Source organism: Helicoverpa armigera, chromosome 19 (assembly GCF_030705265.1).
Source record: "Helicoverpa armigera isolate CAAS_96S chromosome 19, ASM3070526v1, whole genome shotgun sequence".
Taxonomy (NCBI): Eukaryota; Metazoa; Arthropoda; class Insecta; order Lepidoptera; family Noctuidae; genus Helicoverpa; species Helicoverpa armigera.
This window is the reverse complement of record NC_087138.1, coordinates 1,580,099-1,597,617: the sequence shown is the minus strand read 5'-3', so window position 1 is coordinate 1,597,617 and position 17,519 is coordinate 1,580,099. Positions and strand designations below refer to the sequence as shown.

General features: G+C 35.2%; 3 protein-coding genes across 3 annotated transcripts; 1 reads left to right on the top strand and 2 right to left on the bottom strand.

The window, feature by feature from the left end:
• Positions 1 to 4,016: 4,016 nt before the first annotated feature.
• Positions 4,017 to 7,325, bottom strand: LOC110373542 (carboxypeptidase B). The gene is made up of 5 exons (XM_021330844.3): positions 7,237 to 7,325; positions 6,543 to 6,752; positions 5,519 to 5,621; positions 4,928 to 5,239; positions 4,017 to 4,680 (listed from the first exon to the last, which is right to left on the bottom strand). The coding sequence occupies exons 1-5, from the start codon at positions 7,299 to 7,301 to the stop codon at positions 4,084 to 4,086; spliced, it is 1,287 nt and encodes a 428-aa protein (XP_021186519.3). The 5' UTR covers positions 7,302 to 7,325; the 3' UTR covers positions 4,017 to 4,083.
• A 1,026-nt stretch (positions 7,326 to 8,351) lies between these two features.
• LOC110373524 (carboxypeptidase B) lies at positions 8,352 to 10,642 on the bottom strand. The gene is made up of 5 exons (XM_021330822.3): positions 10,506 to 10,642; positions 10,023 to 10,232; positions 9,715 to 9,817; positions 9,264 to 9,575; positions 8,352 to 8,951 (listed from the first exon to the last, which is right to left on the bottom strand). The coding sequence occupies exons 1-5, from the start codon at positions 10,568 to 10,570 to the stop codon at positions 8,352 to 8,354; spliced, it is 1,290 nt and encodes a 429-aa protein (XP_021186497.3). The 5' UTR covers positions 10,571 to 10,642.
• Positions 10,643 to 14,490: 3,848 nt separating this feature from the next.
• LOC110373545 (carboxypeptidase B) lies at positions 14,491 to 17,063 on the top strand. The gene is made up of 5 exons (XM_021330847.3): positions 14,491 to 14,650; positions 14,911 to 15,120; positions 15,412 to 15,517; positions 16,004 to 16,315; positions 16,452 to 17,063. The coding sequence occupies exons 1-5, from the start codon at positions 14,586 to 14,588 to the stop codon at positions 17,055 to 17,057; spliced, it is 1,299 nt and encodes a 432-aa protein (XP_021186522.3). The 5' UTR covers positions 14,491 to 14,585; the 3' UTR covers positions 17,058 to 17,063.
• The last annotated feature ends 456 nt before the right edge of the window (positions 17,064 to 17,519 follow it).

Sequence of the window (17,519 nt, the reverse complement as noted above, 5' to 3'; positions counted from 1 at the left end):
ATTATAAATGAGAGTTAATATTTTCCAAATGTTAAAGCGTGTCAGCACAGATTACTATAATAAGTTACTAGTCAGTCAGTGCCTATGTGTAACAAAGTGGGTACGTTTTCTTTGTCTATTGCATTAACAGTTTTGAACAAGTCAGATTTTTTTTTGTATCTAAATAGAGCTAATAATGCCACAGTGTGTCTATCTTTCAGTTTTGGTTGGTTGATAAAGTAAGCAAAACAAATTGTTTTTTTCCTTGTTAATAGGAAACGAGCATTTATTGTCATTAGATATTGAGGAAACATTCTAAAAAGAATTATGATGGAACCTCTATCCCCATTCATTATTTGCTCTGTGGTCACGATGTTGAAATGAAAATAATTCCATTAATATTTATTCAGATGAACTCAAGTGTTATTTATGTGACTTTCAACACACTTGAATTAAATTCATATGGAAATTCTGTGTGAATAGTGGTCAGCTGGCCAAAAACTTTGTAGACTGTTGTTGTAGACTGCTAGTTTTTTGGGTTTATTTTCGTAAGGTTCGATTACAGTAGATAAACAGTTAGCGTCTACGTATGAATTTTCCTACTACAATTAACCTACAGCTACTTCGTGGAGAAACGTAAAAAATGAAAAAACTCACTTTTGAACTGATAATGTTTGTATAGACTCTATATAACATTAAGGAAGTAAGTATTATGCCTGTAATAAAAAAACGAAAAAAAACACGCTAGTACACAATACATGTATTGTCATCAGAACTCAGAGCGTGTGCAAAATTTCATCCTAATCGAAGACCGGAAAGTTAAGATTCCAAGAGTTACAAGTGAAGTTCATACAAGCGTGTTAAAAAAATTACCAGCCACTTCCAGCGTCCCTATAAACCAAAGGTAAGCAAAAACGTGATTCAAAATGGAATCCCCAATCAGGCAACATCATAACGGGTAGTTAATCAAGACTCGGTTATTCAAACGGATCGTTATAAAATGCAAACAGTTCGCAAGATGGTACCAATAATAATTTTCATTAAAATCCTTGGTAGTTAATTACCTGATGCTCTACGGGAGATTGCGTTGATGTAGTTGGTTTACTAGAAGTGGTATTATTTTTGAATTGAAACGTATACGACTTAACTCAATATAACGAATAGTATTTGATATTGAGATAAAGTAAAATTATGTTACTTAATAAAAAAGATTTAACGTTAAAAAGGAAAATGACATTTTTTGGTTAACACTCTCAGCAGAACTTGATTCGGTCGATTTGTGTTACTTTGTTTTAACTAAACAACAATATATTGTAAACTGAACTTATCTATATCTTCCCTTAACGATAACAAAAAAAAACATTGATAACTGCCTACTTTATGCGCGCACTACCATATTTTGTATAGTATTTACTGTATATCACACAGTCAACATTTTAATCTTATTCATTTAAAACATAGGACGCTTAATACTTATGTCACATCCAGTGAATCTAAGGAATCATATGTCCAAAGACGGTAGAAATTCATTAAAATTTCTTATTGGAAGTGTCTCATAGCTAGGAGCGGGTCGTGTTCAATTCAGACAAAAGTGTCTCAAAAATATTTAGACTGCTCTACAAAACTTTTGGCTTTTATTTTTTACTTTTGCAGGTCACATTTTCTTAGTAGCTCTTTAGCAAATTAATTGTTTTTCATTAAATACTAATTGGATGTGAACTATAAGAGCGCGCATACTACAAAGATTTAGTCGGCCGATAGTTGATTTGAGTTCATAAATCAGTATGAAGATGAATGGAAGTACACACGTAACAACGATCAGGTATTTGTTCGGTATCGGATCGATTAAAAACTTTGATTTTATTCACGATTTTCAAAAAAATAAAATCTAAGCGATGTATTTCTATTCTGCAACAAACTGGACAAGCGACTATTCCAAGGTTCGTCACTTTATTAGATTTTCAGCAACCCACATCCTTGTCCATAAGTTCTTTTGCAGTTTTCATTTCTGATTCGATCATTAGATTTTTTTAGTCTGTACGTAGCTTAAGAGCACACTGCAAACTTTTAGTACGCAGTAAATATTAAGTAGGGTGTGGGCTTTTAGTCGGCCGATAATTTGTTTGGGCTCATAAAACAGCATTAAGATGCAGTATTTAGCCGGTATCAGACTGACTGAAAACATTGATTGAGATCAAGATTTTCTTTGCCAAGCAATGGGTCAACTGTCGGCCAACTTTTTAGTCTTCAGTGTTCGGGTAAGCTAGTAACAATATTTGAGTTCCATTACGTGATGTCGATTGAGTATTCAGAATAATCGAACATGCAAATGATCTCTGATGATGTTGCTGCATCAAAGTTGAAACAAAACTTTTGATTTACTTTAAGTTACGCATACTTGATTGTTTAATATTAGCATAGTATTATTTACGTACCTATTGAACGTACACCTACAGGGTAAGTACGAAAAGTGGGTTAAATGTTATAGTTATATTGAGTCTATATTTGTAATTTTGCACAATTTGCCAAAGAGAAACGTTTCAAAAACTGATTATTTAATAACACTACCCATGATATCCTTGACTCAAGAAAATTGACAGTTGGACACTTATCTGGCTGTCCCAGTTTGCTGTTTCCAGCCAAAACACATAGGAAGTGGTGAAGGGTGGGTGTTTTGGGGACTGTCTTTTGTAAATTTCTGACGTTCGAAAAGTGCTGTTTTAAAGCCAAGTTTGAATAATGGAATCTTGATTTTGATTTGGAACAAATTTTTTACACAGCTTGCCAAAAAAAACAAATAATTCAAAACGACTACCTATCTAAACCTTGACTCAAGAAAATGGTCAATTGGACGGAATAAACAATGAAATCTTATTAAATATCTCATTGAGATTGAGCCATTCAGACGTTTTAGGACATCGTCGGAATATCAATGGACGAAATTGTCTATAACTGCCTTCCTTATTGCCTTTACTTTATGTTTTATGTTTGTGATCTTTGCCTAGCTAAAGAAAATTGATATGGAGTTTTAAAAACATTTTGGGGTTCAATTTTCATCAGGTTGACTACTAGCTCTTTCTGGTTACAAACATGAATAATACATGTAGCCTATAACAGTTTTTAGTATATCAGCTATTTCCAAACCGAGTATCATATCAATAAGCGCAGCCTTTTTATCGCTAAAACCTTTAACAATTTTTTTTTATATTTTGTGGTCCAATCTGTATGTCCTAATCCTTATAAACCATCTTTGTCCATCCTTTGTATCTATCTATTTCTAAAGGTGTTAGACGTAGACCACATAACACAAATTAAAAGCTTCATTGGTAGAAGTTGACGAGAAAACTCAGACTATTTTACATACTGGTTACCAAACTCTTCTTATAACACACGATACATATTCAAAACAAAATTGACAAGACGAAACGCTTATCAAACTTCAATCAGTCTGCACGTAAATTATGGTAAACGACTGAACTTTGTGTGATGGGAATTTCGTACACCAAAAGGGTGGTACCTCAAAGTTATTAACTTAATCAAGGTACAATACAGTACTGAAGAATAAAAACTAATATCATGATCTGTCTAGCCTTTCTCAACTACATAATTACGTTGGGGTAAATAATGAATAATGTCGGGACACCTTTTCACACACGGTTGGTTAGCCCCATGTTAAGTTATTAATTAACTTGTGTTATGGATGCTAACACAACTGATAAACTACATATAGCTACACATATACATATTTATAAATACATATTGAAACACCCAGACCACGATCAACAAGCATGCTCATCACACAAATGTCGACCGAACCGGGAATCGAACCCGGGACCTCAGATTCGGCAGTCCGGCTTGGTGACCATTGCGCCATAGAGGTCGTCGAAATATATATATAGGGGTCGGCTTTAAGTCTTAATAAATGCAACTAAGTACATGTGTCTTACATGGAACGACTCAACCCAGTTGATGACCCAGGCCAACTTGATGCCCCTTTGGTAAGACTGGTTCTCGAACTTTCCAATAAAAAAAAACAATTGTAAAAAAAACATATTTACTTAAAAATATCAGTATCAAATATAACTTAGAAGGTATCACTTAAATTTATTTTTTGAATAATTCAGCAGCTCTTCTGGCTCCTACTACAAAACCAGCCCAAGTTTCACGGCACACCTGTTCAATGTAACGAGGGTCTAAATGGAACCCTTGATTGCCCCAGGAAAGACCAGGTAACTCATAAGTATAAGCTAGAGGAACACCTATGGAGTGAGCATAATCTTCTGCAGCACCGGCCGCTCTGTAGTTCAGAACCAGAGCAGAGTTGCCAACTACGTATCTAGGGAAGTTGGGTAAAGAAAGAGCATCGATGGCATTCGCCATGGCGACTCCAACTGTGTGAAGACCTAAGCCATTGTGGGACAAGGAGCCATCATGACCCCATGGATACAAAATCATGCTACCGTAGCTATGAACTGTGATATACAAAGCAATACGAGCCAGATGTTCTTGTAATATGTCTCGGACAACTTGAGTCTCCACTTCGGAGAAGGGCCGATTTCCAGCATAGATGTCGGAGCAAGGACTGTTGCTAGTTCCAACGGTATTCCAGGCGAAATCATAGTTGCGGTTGCCGTCGACTCCGGGGCAGAAAGAACTACTAGAGTGAGTGTTGGTTGAGCGGGTCTTGCGCCAGAAACGGGTCTGGAAAAGAAGATTGCTATTACTAAATGGAAAGGAAAGAATCAGTGGTCTTGGTCTTGTTTTAGCGGAATTAAGAGATTATGTAATTTTGCACTAATTTCATACTCATGAGGACAGAGTACCTATTACGTGAATAAGCTGTAATAGTTATCCGATAAGACCTTCCGTGCTACGCGACCTTTGATTTTCATGTTTTTGATATAATTGACATCCTCTTACGACCAAACATTAAAACCGATATACTTACATTAGTGAAAGTAAATTCATAACCATCAGGGTTGACAACAGGCAGAAGGATCCAATCATAGTTGTTCAGCAGATCAGGCTCAGTAACGTCCTCAGTCAGTTTCCTGATAGCCCAGGTGACAGTGGGGGGAGAGATCCATTCCCTGGAGTGGATTCCACCATCGATGAAGATGACGGGCTTGCTGTGGTCCTCGAAGTTGGTGGTGGAGATTCTCAAGTATCTGATGGGACGGCCTTGGAAGGAATTTGCAGCGGTTACCAGTCTGACTGTGTTTGGGAACCTGTTGGCGATGTCTTGCATGTAGGCGTAAATCTGGAACATAATATTGCATGTAAGAATTTATTTTAGGTTTCTTACCGCTCATAGAATAAATAGCAGTTTTTTTTGTGTGTCCAAGGACTGCCTAACGTCATGCCAACTTCTTATCTCAATCGGTCAAAGAAAGAACAAACGAAAGGAAGTAAGGGATTGATAATAACAGCAAAAATATAGTAACAAATGTTAATGTTTTTCTTTGTATTAGGTACTTACTTAATCATTAGAAATGTCTCTGAATAAATAGATACATATTTAAAGATGAATATTACGTACCACGTCCAATCTTTGGTAGTTATTGTAAGGCATAGATCTGGCTCCACTTCTGGCGCTAGACCTGGTCCACTCTTCAATGACTTCATCTTCTTGGTCAAGTGCCCTGAATCACAAAAACATTTATTTTATTTGTTTTTCACAAAACACTATATTTTTTTCACTATTCTGTGTTTGCGACAAATTAAATAACGTAAATAATATAACAATGTGTTATGTAAAATAATGTCTCTAAAAGGGTTTAAGTTATATAGGTCTTAGGTAGGTATACCTTTTTACATAAATAGAGATTACAGAAGGATTATCCCTTGGGTTAGCAAAAACCCGACAGTTGTATAGACCACCTCCATTTTTGAAACTGGTTAACATAGTCTATTTGATGAGTAACAGGATATTTATTAATATCCTGGATATATTTACGTAATCTAGTATCCAGCATTTAGCATAGTTATTAATATTTATCGAATAACTGATGTTTATCTAGGTATGGGAATATTCGTCGTTATTAATTTATTTTATCAGTATCAACATGATTAATATTATTTGCGATTACTATGAATAATATTTTTTTACGATATTTTGATTAGTGGCGCTTAACCGCTTACTCATTGTGGATTAACACGATTTATGGTTTCTCAATAAATTGAATAGAAAAAGATCTATTTAAAGATTTGAGAAAATACCACTCGAGATTAAGTTCGTATATTGAATTAAAACGAGAGTTAAATATTTATAAATTATAAGAATTTAATTGAATAACACAATATTTAAATAAATAATTAAAATAAAACGAAAGTAGATGTTTATATAAGATCAATTTCTGTACTAGTATTATAAATCTCAAGAGTTTGTTTGTCTGTTTGCTCGAAAGAGCTAATGAAACGATCTCATTAGCTATTGGTCGAATTCGAAAAAAATCTTTCAGTATTAATTACCCATTTATCGGGAAAGGCTGCATTTTATCCGGGTGCGGAAAAGTAGTACAACCTAATTAAAAAACGTAAAGTAAAAAAAAACAATAACTTACGATTTAACATTGTCAGTATGCGTCCTGTATGTAATGCCCAATGACTCAAGATTCTTCACGAATTCCTCTTGATGTTCAGGTTGTACCAAGACCAAAGCTTCCCGATGTGTATGGGCTGGGCTTAGGAAGTCCAGGTCCAATTGGTCACCGAGTTCTATCAGACTTTTGACCTGTTCTTGCGTGGATGCACCTACGTAGTAGGATTTCCATCTGGAAGTTAAATAATAGCGTAAATATAAAAATATGGTGCTGAATTTAGAAAAGTATAAAATAATGTTAACATTAGATTAAATAAAAAAAAAAATAAAAAAAAACTTTACATTTATAAAATTTAGAAAAAAGATATTTCCCTATTTACAGTTTCATATCAGATAATGACCAAGTAGGTAATTTTAGTTTGAAAATTAAATCAAAACGTTCGATGTATCATAGTTTTCTGAGACCTATAGCTATCAAAGTTATAGAATATCTAAAGTTAGAATATCTGATAGACTCTGCGCGACGAATCAAGTCCAGTAAAATTGCAAAACTATTTACTTTTGCATTTAAAATAATTACCAAGCATTGAATCTTGGCGCAAACTCTAAAGATTCCATTAACAAATTTTTGTTAAGATTTTGACTCTCCATCAACAAAAAAGTGTTTTTTTTTCTAAAGCATAATTAAAAAACAATAATAACAAAAAAAAACTTACCCAATATATTCCTCATGTTTGGCATTTGCCAAAACAAGCAACGTCGCTAGCACTATAAACTTCATCTTGTCACTTCATTGAAACTTGACCACCAAAACTTTTTATAACAATTCACTACTGATAACAGCTTTCTTATCTTATCTAAGAAGTGTGCGAGATATCTTAATTAGCATTAATTATAGATAATCTTTTAAACCTACGTGTGTGTGAAGGTACTTAAAAGATAACACGATTAGAGGCACGTACTTTCGACCCTTCGTTTTTTGTGAAATTTCCATAATAGGTATGTTTTTTTTTCAGTAGTTGTTCCCCACTTTTTTTTATGTTGAAAAATTTAAGGAAACTAAGCTAATCTACTTGGGTTTCCAGATATAAGTGTAGAGGAAAACTTTGTCATATGAAATACCGTCGTACTAACACAGGTGTTATAGCAATACTGATTATTAAAAATGTCATTAATATTCCGAAGGTAAGTCTGCTAGAGGAACAAATTGTCTTATACATAAGAGAGAACATCACTTAACCCATCAGAACTATTGACAATCACCCCAAAACGATTATGCAACCAAAAAACCGAACCGAAAAATCAGTTCTCTCCATTTCGCCACCCCAATACAAAATGCTAAAACAATAAGCAGTAACTTCAAGCAACCCAAATGAGTCCATCAATATTCCTTTACTTAATACTATTACAAAGTTCTAAGTTATGCGAAGTATGATAAGTATTTGCATATTTCTTAAAGGGTCGTCGTGCATGTAAACTCCGAGGTCTAATTGGAATTTTAACGTCGCTCTTCAAGACGCAAAAGTTTTAGCACAACGCGGGATCAATTTCCAATTCAGAGTATTCTATTCGCGTTCGCTAGGATCTGTAGGGGTGGGCGTGTGTCGATAGAATTTTATCGATAGTTTTTTTTTTTTTGTTCTTCGTATCAGGTTAAGTTGGTATATCATTTTGTAATGGCTCCAAAACAAATGTAGTATAGAGTGGATGATACAAAAAAGTTATTAAAAAGAAACGCTTATTTTATAACAAATAGAACAATAAAATAATCAATTTCTTGGAATTCGATTATTATTATTATACAAATATTCCAAAACTAAATATAAAATTATTAATAATTTTTCTTGAATAATTTCGTAGCCTGCTTCACACCCACTTTGATACCAGCCCAAGTCTCCAAACATACTTGCTTAATATATCTGGGTTCTAGGTTGAAGCCGTGATTGCTTTCAGAAAGACCAGGCAGCTCAAAAGCAAACGCCAAAGGAATCCCAAGAGAGTGAGCATAGTCGACCCCACTGCCAGAAGCACCGTATAAAATTGTAGCTCCATTACCAACTCTGTATCCAGGGAAGTGATGTAACGAATGATAATGAATAGCATCGGCCATAGCAGTACCTACTAGATGGAGATAATGAGCCCGCCTAGACCTAGAACCGTCATGTAGCCATGGATACAGAATCATGCTTCCAAAACTGTGCAAGTTGATATACATAACAATGCGACTACGGTATTGTTGGAGTATGTCCCGAATAAGACTAGTTTCAAGCTCAGAAAAGGCGTAATTTCCAGGGTAAATTAAGGAGCACGGATCACTGCTGGTGTCACTGGTATTCCAAAAGTGAGCAAAGTTTCGATTGCCGTCAACACCTGGACATCTTCTGGCGTTATGATGGGTATTCGTGGAGCGAGTTTTTCGCCAGTAGCGGTCCTAGATGAACAAAAGCGTATTAATCTTACAGCGGAAGTACTAATCAATGGAATATCTGATATTATATAAGATAGATGGATTATGTCAATGACGATTTGACTAGCAAGAATTTCACGTGAGAAGTAGAAGGAAATACGAAACATTGCAGCGGTGACCCCAAATATAATTAAGTTGATGATGCTGATGACAATTTACTCTGATGAGCTTTGACTTTTATTTGAAAAGAGGAAAAGTGAAATCTATAGCGCCATGGTACTGTCTTTGACAATAATATGGTAAACTTGTTCATCTAAAAGCTAGATACAGACTCACCTGAGTAAAAGTATAATCGTAGCCGTCAGGATTGACAACGGGCACGAGGATCCAATCCTGGTCATCAAGAAGATGACGCTCATTTAGACCTTCAGTCAGCTTCCTGATAATCCAAGTTACAACAGGAGGAGCGATCCATTCCCTAGCATGTATTCCACCATCAATTACGATGACTGGTTTCTTTTCATCTTGAAAGTTAGTGTTCGAAATTTTCATGTATTTGATCGGACGTCTATCGAAAGAGAATGAGTTTCTTACCAGTTTGGTTGTCGTGGGGAACTTACTGGCAATTGCATCCATAAAATTGTAAATCTGGAAAACAAGGGACATTGTGGCAGTTCAGTATTTTTTTTTTTCAAAATAGAAATGATTTATGAGTGGACGCAAAATTCTGATCCTTTAACATTGATGGTATGTCAGAAATGGTAAAACAGCTCAATAATCTACTCACCACGTCTAATGGTTGATAATTGTCATAAGGCATAAAAACATCGCTTCTAAGAGCTATTGATTTATTCTGCTCTTTAATCAGAAAGTCGTCGTGATCCAGCAATCTTTAAAAAACAATAGATATTACACAAAATGTAACCAAAACACAAAGTCTGCAGTTTTATATGCCTATATGATGGGCTAGGTCTATTTGACAGAAGTAACAAAAAAGTTAGATCAAGAGAGACTAGAAACAAAAACCATATTAACGAAAGTTCCAGTGAAGACAAATGATGAAAAAATATTTCAAAGTGAAGCTACAAAACTTACGATTTAATATTGTCTGCGTGAGTCCTGTATTGTATGCCTAAAGCATTCAAACTTTTGGTTAATTCCTCTTGCTGTTTTGGATTCACTAGAAGAAGTCCTTCTTCCTCCAAATTAGGTGTAGTTAAGAAATCTATACCCAATTTAGTTCCAGTAGAGACCAATTTAATAACCTGTTCCTCAGTAGTGGTATTCACGATGTATGTTTTCCATCTAAAATCAATTTTAATGGATATTAAACGTTTACTTGATTTTGTTTGCTTAGGATTTTTTATGACAGGTTCAAGTTCAATTGCTAATGGAGTATTTTTGTTATAGCACGTATTGTTCATTGGTCTCTTCCGAATTTGTTCATCATTACATCAGCGGTCATGCGAATGGCGGTTTTATTTCAAGAGCCCTTTTGTGGTCATGGTGAATCTTCCGCTTAATTTTAAGACAACTGCTGAACTATACGACCCTGTAAGATCATCAGATTATACTAACCCGATATATTTTTCATGTTTGGCAGCCGCCAAAGCATACATGGTTACTAAAGCAAGAAACTTCATCGAAGTTAGAAGATTCTAACAAACCACATTAAAAAAAATCAATGATCAAATAATACTATAACCGTTGTTGAATTTAAAATAAAACCTTGTACACAGTAAAATTCCATGATAAATGATTTTCAATAACTTAACCAGTAACACAGGTATTTGCGATCATAAAATTTAAATAAATCCGAACAATGATTTCAAATATCGTTCACATTTGCGATATCAAGGTTGTAAAACCTATAAAAAATATAGACTTACTTGCTTCCGCCCGCGGCTTCGCCCGCGTCCAGTTCGGTTATATCGCGTTTCCAAGGGAACTCTTCAAAAGTCCGGGATAAAAATTATCCTATGTTCTTTCTCAAGGTCCACTCTATCTCTGTACTAAATTTCATTAAAATCGGTTCAATGGTTTAGATGTGAAAGCGTAACAGACAGACAGACAGACAGTTACTTTCGCATTTATAATATTAGTAGGGATGGAGATGAGTTTTCAGATACGGACTGAGCAAATCTAATGGAGAAATCAAGCTAACAAGTAACCTACTTGTGTTAGGACACTAATGTTTCACAAATCATCTAACTAGAAATATGACTGAGACAACTGCGAAAAAGTGGTCTGAGGACAAACAGAAGAAGGCCTGGTACGGGACTTAATCAGAGCTGGACAAGACTAGAATCACCGTGTGTTGCGCTTCTTCTTCTTCCCTGCCAAAACACATAGGAAGTGGTGAAGGGTGGGCGTTTTGGGGGCTGTCTTATGTAAATTCCTGACGTTTAAAAAGTGCTGTCTTGCAGCCAAGTTTGAATAAATGATTTTTGATTTTGACCACCAACTCGAAGATATTGCTAGAGAAATGGACAGATCAACAATTTCTGCCAACCTTGACCAGAAAATGGTCTCCTATGAAGATGATATTTCAAAGAGTTCATCAAGGTTAGAATTGGAAAACGGTTTGCGCTGATACGAATACTATTTCAGATTCAATTATGATTGTCATCGACTCTGGGGTAAAAGTTGTTTTCGCCTATTTTAATCTATTATTATCATAGTTAGCTGACGTCTAATCCTGATATAAATAATTAATTAGGTGGAACGTCACATTAAGTGGGGAAAAATAACATATTGTTATTGATTCATTTTGTTGGAATTCTGCTAATAACATACTGATGAGTATTTTGTTTTGGCTGATAGCAACATGTTCGTCCACAGTTTTGGCATATTTAGTCAACTTAGCTGTAACAAAAGCCCTGTAATAATAATAATCCATTTCATTAAAGTTGTCTCAAAAGGGCTTCAGCGTGTTGGCTTCGGCCCCACGTTCGCCTCCCAAAAATCCGGGAGTCTATAGTCCCGAGGTCTGGAAGAGACATACATTTATAATAATAATAATAAATCATTTATTTGCTTTTTAAACATGGTATTTTTGGTGTTACATAACATACAAAGGTACAAGCATGTTTAGCTATGTTATAGCATGCAAAAATTTCTAACTTAAAACTAACTCTTACTATCATATAAGTAACCTATTTGAGATCAAAATTTCTTTCAAGAAATTCACCAACACTATAAAAGCTACTTTTGACTAGCCATTCATGTAGTTGTGCCTTCAGAGCTCTTACATTTAATAATTTTAGACGTCTGGGAATTTTATTATAGATACGTACACACATTGCAAGGCAGTTTTTATTATACTTTGTGAGTCTAGGTAGGTCATCAAGGACTAGCGTATATGGATCACGTCTGCTCCGCTGTAAAACCTCATTTGCTGACTTAATAATCCAAGTAATGTAATTCTTAACCATCTTCTCATTTTGGCCATTTCATGGATGCGGCTTTTGGGCTGCCTCGAAACGGGAATTACCAGTGATGGACAGAAGACGGACACGAAGTGGCCTCTGATTTGGGATTCTGTTTGGTGAGTTGTAAAATAAAGCAATATACAGTGCATTTTTTAATCAATGCGGATTCAAACAGGATGAGTACTTTAATAATAGCCGGATTTAAAGAAGCGCATTCGTGATTTGATAACAATGACGCCAATTAATCTTTGAACACCAATTGCATGGAAGATAGCAGTATTAATACCTATTAATAATGGTAGGCGTAGATTAATAAATATTAACAAACAACCGTTCAAAGATTACAAGCTTAATGGCACGTACGGGGAATTACTAAAAACAAAATAAGTAAAAATAAAATTAAAGTAGGTACCCACAAATAATTATTTTGAAAAGGTTATCATGCGTTAAAGAACATGGAATTAAGATAATATTGGATGATATTTAAGGTACTGCAGCTATGAGCTGGATAAGCCGGATATTTATACCACGAAATTATTTCTAGTCATTTCCTCTTCAAGATTATAAATAAAAGTATATAAAGCTAGTGCTACTTAAAAACAATCAAATCTGAACTATTACAGCATTCTGCAAGAAGGTCCTAAATAAAATATTGATCGGTATAAATTAAAATAATAGCAATAACATTTCAAATACAACTCGCGATTACGATATCAACGTAGTATAAATAAATAATGTTACTGCTAAAAATCGTGTAATAGGCATCAAACATAAAATGTTCAAAGGCGTTGCAAAATCAGACGCATACACGCCTCATAAAAAATAAAATTAAGAAAAAGGCCAAATAGAACATAACATAAAGGCTATTATTAAAATTGGATGTAGTTATGCAGAAACGTTCCAACCCACAAGTCACCCGAAATCGAGTTATTGTGATTGAACAGCCTAAAATTTAGCATATGGTTATCTAAACTCAATATAATTCAACAATATAACCTCTAGTGCCTTTACTAGTTAGAATAAAAAAGAATACAACTGAAACGCTTATATGCTTATATCTCAAATTCAAAAATATCTTGAATTTGAGATATAAGCATTTACGCGTTCGGCGGGTTGGAACGTTTCTGCATAACTACGTCCAATTGTAGTTGAAATTGTGGATATCAGAGGCAATTAGGATTCTGCGCAGGATAGAAAAGATGCACTTCTTATTTTCTCTAATGGTTAGATAAGAAGGCAATCTGACAGGACCTTGAAGAGATCAGGCGCAGGACCGATAGCTCTCGAAACCAGGATGAAGTTTTGCTGTTAGGCAAATCGGTCACTATTCTATAGCGAGACCAGTTCTAGTATAATTCAAGCCGAAGACACTAAATTTGGTCATTGTTGATAATGTCTAATCCCTGAAGATATACTACTTAGCTATAGAAATCGTTCCAAATTTTGTTTACACTCGTGGGTCACGAGTCATAAAATCCGTTTCGAGATTTCGACGAAGTTGTATTGATAATAATCACGATTATTGTCACGCGCGTATTGGCATTTTCATTATTTTATTGCCCCCTTATCTAAGATAATCTTATTAACGAAGTTAATCCTTTGATTTATATTGTAACAGCAATACCTAAACTTACTACTAAACAGTTTTCGACGTGACGATTGACACCTATGCTTCTTTCATCTATTGTTTAAATTAAATTAACGTTTTTAATACAAAAAAGAAATATTAAAGTCTATTATTGAAACCTATAATATGCCAAGCAAGAACTTTAAAGTTTTTAAGATCTGAATTTTTTTGGCAGTATTGTCTAGTGTAGCAGGAGTTTATTAGAAAAAAAATGTTTGCAAACTATTTATATCAAACGTTCAATCCTCGAGAAGATTAGAAAAATTACTGATGTATTCCTGATGAAGGTCCTCAGTTCGCAGGACATAAGTCGTCTGTAATGCGTACCATATCATTCAGTCCACAGCATGACGTAGACAAAAATATTAGTAACAAAAAACCTAAAACTGACGCAGTGCTTTTGCGCAATACCTATTACGATACCACCAACCAACTATAATCAGAAATGCTAATGTCATAACGGCTTAAAAGAATTAACTTCTAATTATTCTATCGATAATCCTGTCCAGATTCAGATACTATATCTTTGGGAAGATAACGATAAGAATTCAGAACAGTTATAAAAACATTTGATAAGCATGAGTGTGACATTCGTACAAGATGAAGTTTGTGATTGTGGTGACGCTGTTTGCTTTGGCTTATGCCAAACATGAAGAATATATCGGGTTAGTACTTAGAGAAGTAGTTATTACTGATGTTGGAGCTTTAATCATTAAAAAAAGATGGCGTAGAAGATAAGAATATAGTAAAAGATAGGGCTAGAAATATTTTAATTCATAAATGTTTTAGAGCATTGATTCATTTTTGAAAACAAGAACTCATAAGTTTTGGAGATAAAATATATTTTTTTTAATATTTTGATTTTCATAATAACATATCAAATACATTCCATACATTCAAAATTAATTAGACTTTATAATTACAGATGGAAATCCTACTATGTAGGTCTAGAATCCAAAGACCAGTTTAAGGCCTTTTGGCCAATGGTCGACAAATATGAGCTGGATGTCTTGAGCCATCCGATCCTGGGTCGAGAAGGTGTCCTTCTGGTAAAACCTGAATATCAAGCAGACTTTATCCTGGAAGCCGAAACCGAGGGTATTGCTCTCAAGGTCCATTCTGAGGACGTTAAAAGGTAAATTGAAGTTTTTAATATAGAGGCTAATTCCATAACAAATTATATTGAAGATGAAGTTGAAAAATATAGTAATTATTCTAACCATCAATAAAAGGTAAATGTTAAAGAAGCCACATTTTAATTCCTAACCAAATAATTTATTGTTTACAATAATTATGGGTTCTCTTGTCTTGCATCTCGTATCCATGAAAATGCTTATCATCGTCTACTGATTTCATGTTATCAACACAAGTGTTTTACCAGAAGAAGAAGCGAGGATTTTGACAAATCAATATTGTCTATTTTCAGCCAACTGGATTATGATGACCAGGTCATTGAAGTACAAAGGATATCATCAATGATGAGGAACGCAGGTCGGCAGCTGCCTTATGATAACTATCAACAAATTGAAGTTGTAAGTATTTTATTTTATCCCTTTTATAGTATTTATTGACTAACCTTAGACAAAAATTGTGGAGTTAGAAAGTTGCAGTGATTGAAAAAAGTCAAGTCTAGATATTATCGTCTTTGCTATGCACATTTTCTGAGTTTTTTTTTTATTAACCTTTAGTTGTTACTCGTAAAACTCATTTTGAATAATCATGATTAATTATATTTGAATGAACAAGTTCTAAATACTTTGCCATATACTCAAACTAATCAATCACTATAATATATAGCTTCTGTATCCAAGTCAAATAAACGCAAAAATCGATAAACGAGAAGTAAACGTCACTATCTTATCGGTTTTTAAGTACGTTTCAAGATTTTTTACGTAATTCGATTTGAGGATTTATATTGCTACTTCACGTCACAATGATAAAATTTTCCCAGGTGCCCTTTAATAATGATATCTTTGTGCATAGCAGTTTTAAACTAAATCCAAGCCTGATTTTTGCAGATCGACGATTACCTCGACTACATTGGCGCTACATATCCCGATGTTGCTACTGTGGTGACTGCTGCCCATTCCTTCGAAGGTCGACCCATCAAGTACGTCAAAATCTCCACGACCAACTTTGAAGACCACAGCAAGCCCGTCATCTTCATCGATGGTGGCATCCACGCCAGGGAATGGATCTCACCCCCCACCGTTACCTGGGCCATTCACAAGCTGGTTGAAGACGTTACTGAAAGAGATCTTCTAGATAACTTTGACTGGATCCTCTTGCCTGTGGTCAACCCTGATGGATATAAATTCACTTTTACCAACGTGAGTATAATTTTTTGCCTATACATTTATGCGTGTTACAATGTCACTGTTTATTGTTTTATCATCAAAATTATTGTCAATATCGACTTAAGCATACAAAACCCAAAACTAACGTTAAATTTAATTCTCCTTCCAGTCCCGTTTCTGGCGTAAGACTCGTTCCACGGACCAGCACGTTTTAAGCGGTATCTGCCCAGGAGTCGACGGTAACCGCAACTATGACTTCTTCTGGAACTCCGTCGGTACCAGCAACACCCCTTGCTCAGACGTCTACGCTGGATCCAGAGCCTTCTCCGAAGTCGAAACCAGGGTCGTCAGAGACATCCTCCATGAACATTTAGCACGCATGGCTCTGTACATCACCATGCATAGTTTCGGCAGCATGATCTTATACCCATGGGGTCATGATGGCTCCCTATCTCATAACGGCCTTGGCCTTCATACGGTGGGAGTTGCTATGGCAACGGCAATCAATCAGAATTCTTTATCTCACTTCCGATCTTATGTTGTCGGAAATTCAGCTTTAGTTCTGAACTATCCAGCTGCTGGTGCGTCAGAAGATTATGCTCATCAAATCGGAGTGCCTCTATCCTATACTTTTGAGCTACCTGGTCTATCCAACACATTACTTGGATTCAATTTGAACCCTAGATATATACAGCAAGTATGCAATGAAACTTGGCAAGGTCTCATCGTTGGAGCTAGGAGAGCTGGTGATTTATTTAGGAATAAAAAACTTTAAAGACTGCACGCTTGTTTCTTTTCTGTGACGGTCCTACCCCAACCTCGACCTTTCAATTGCAGTGCTTACATAGATCATGGCGCTTCGTGATTTTTTGAAAGAAATACCGCGGCCCTGGTCTGGTACATATAGGGCTTCAGAAGAAACACGATGGGCTTTAGTCAGCGAAAGTCTGACACTCCCTTAAGCTGCAACTCAAAGCGGGAGGGGATTGGGGATGTCATTTGATGATTTCCCGTAAAAAAGTGCTTACATAGGTACGTATTTGTAATTACTAAGGAAGGACATAAATCAGCACTCACCTCAATCAATAACGATTGCTAATTTTGGAATTTTACAGTTACAAATATTCTTATTACAGATCAAAACGATACTATGAGCAAGTGCCAGTGAAGATAAAACAGATTAAGAGAACAGTTTTGTGACCGGGTAAGATATTTTATTTACGTCTTAAAGAAAGAA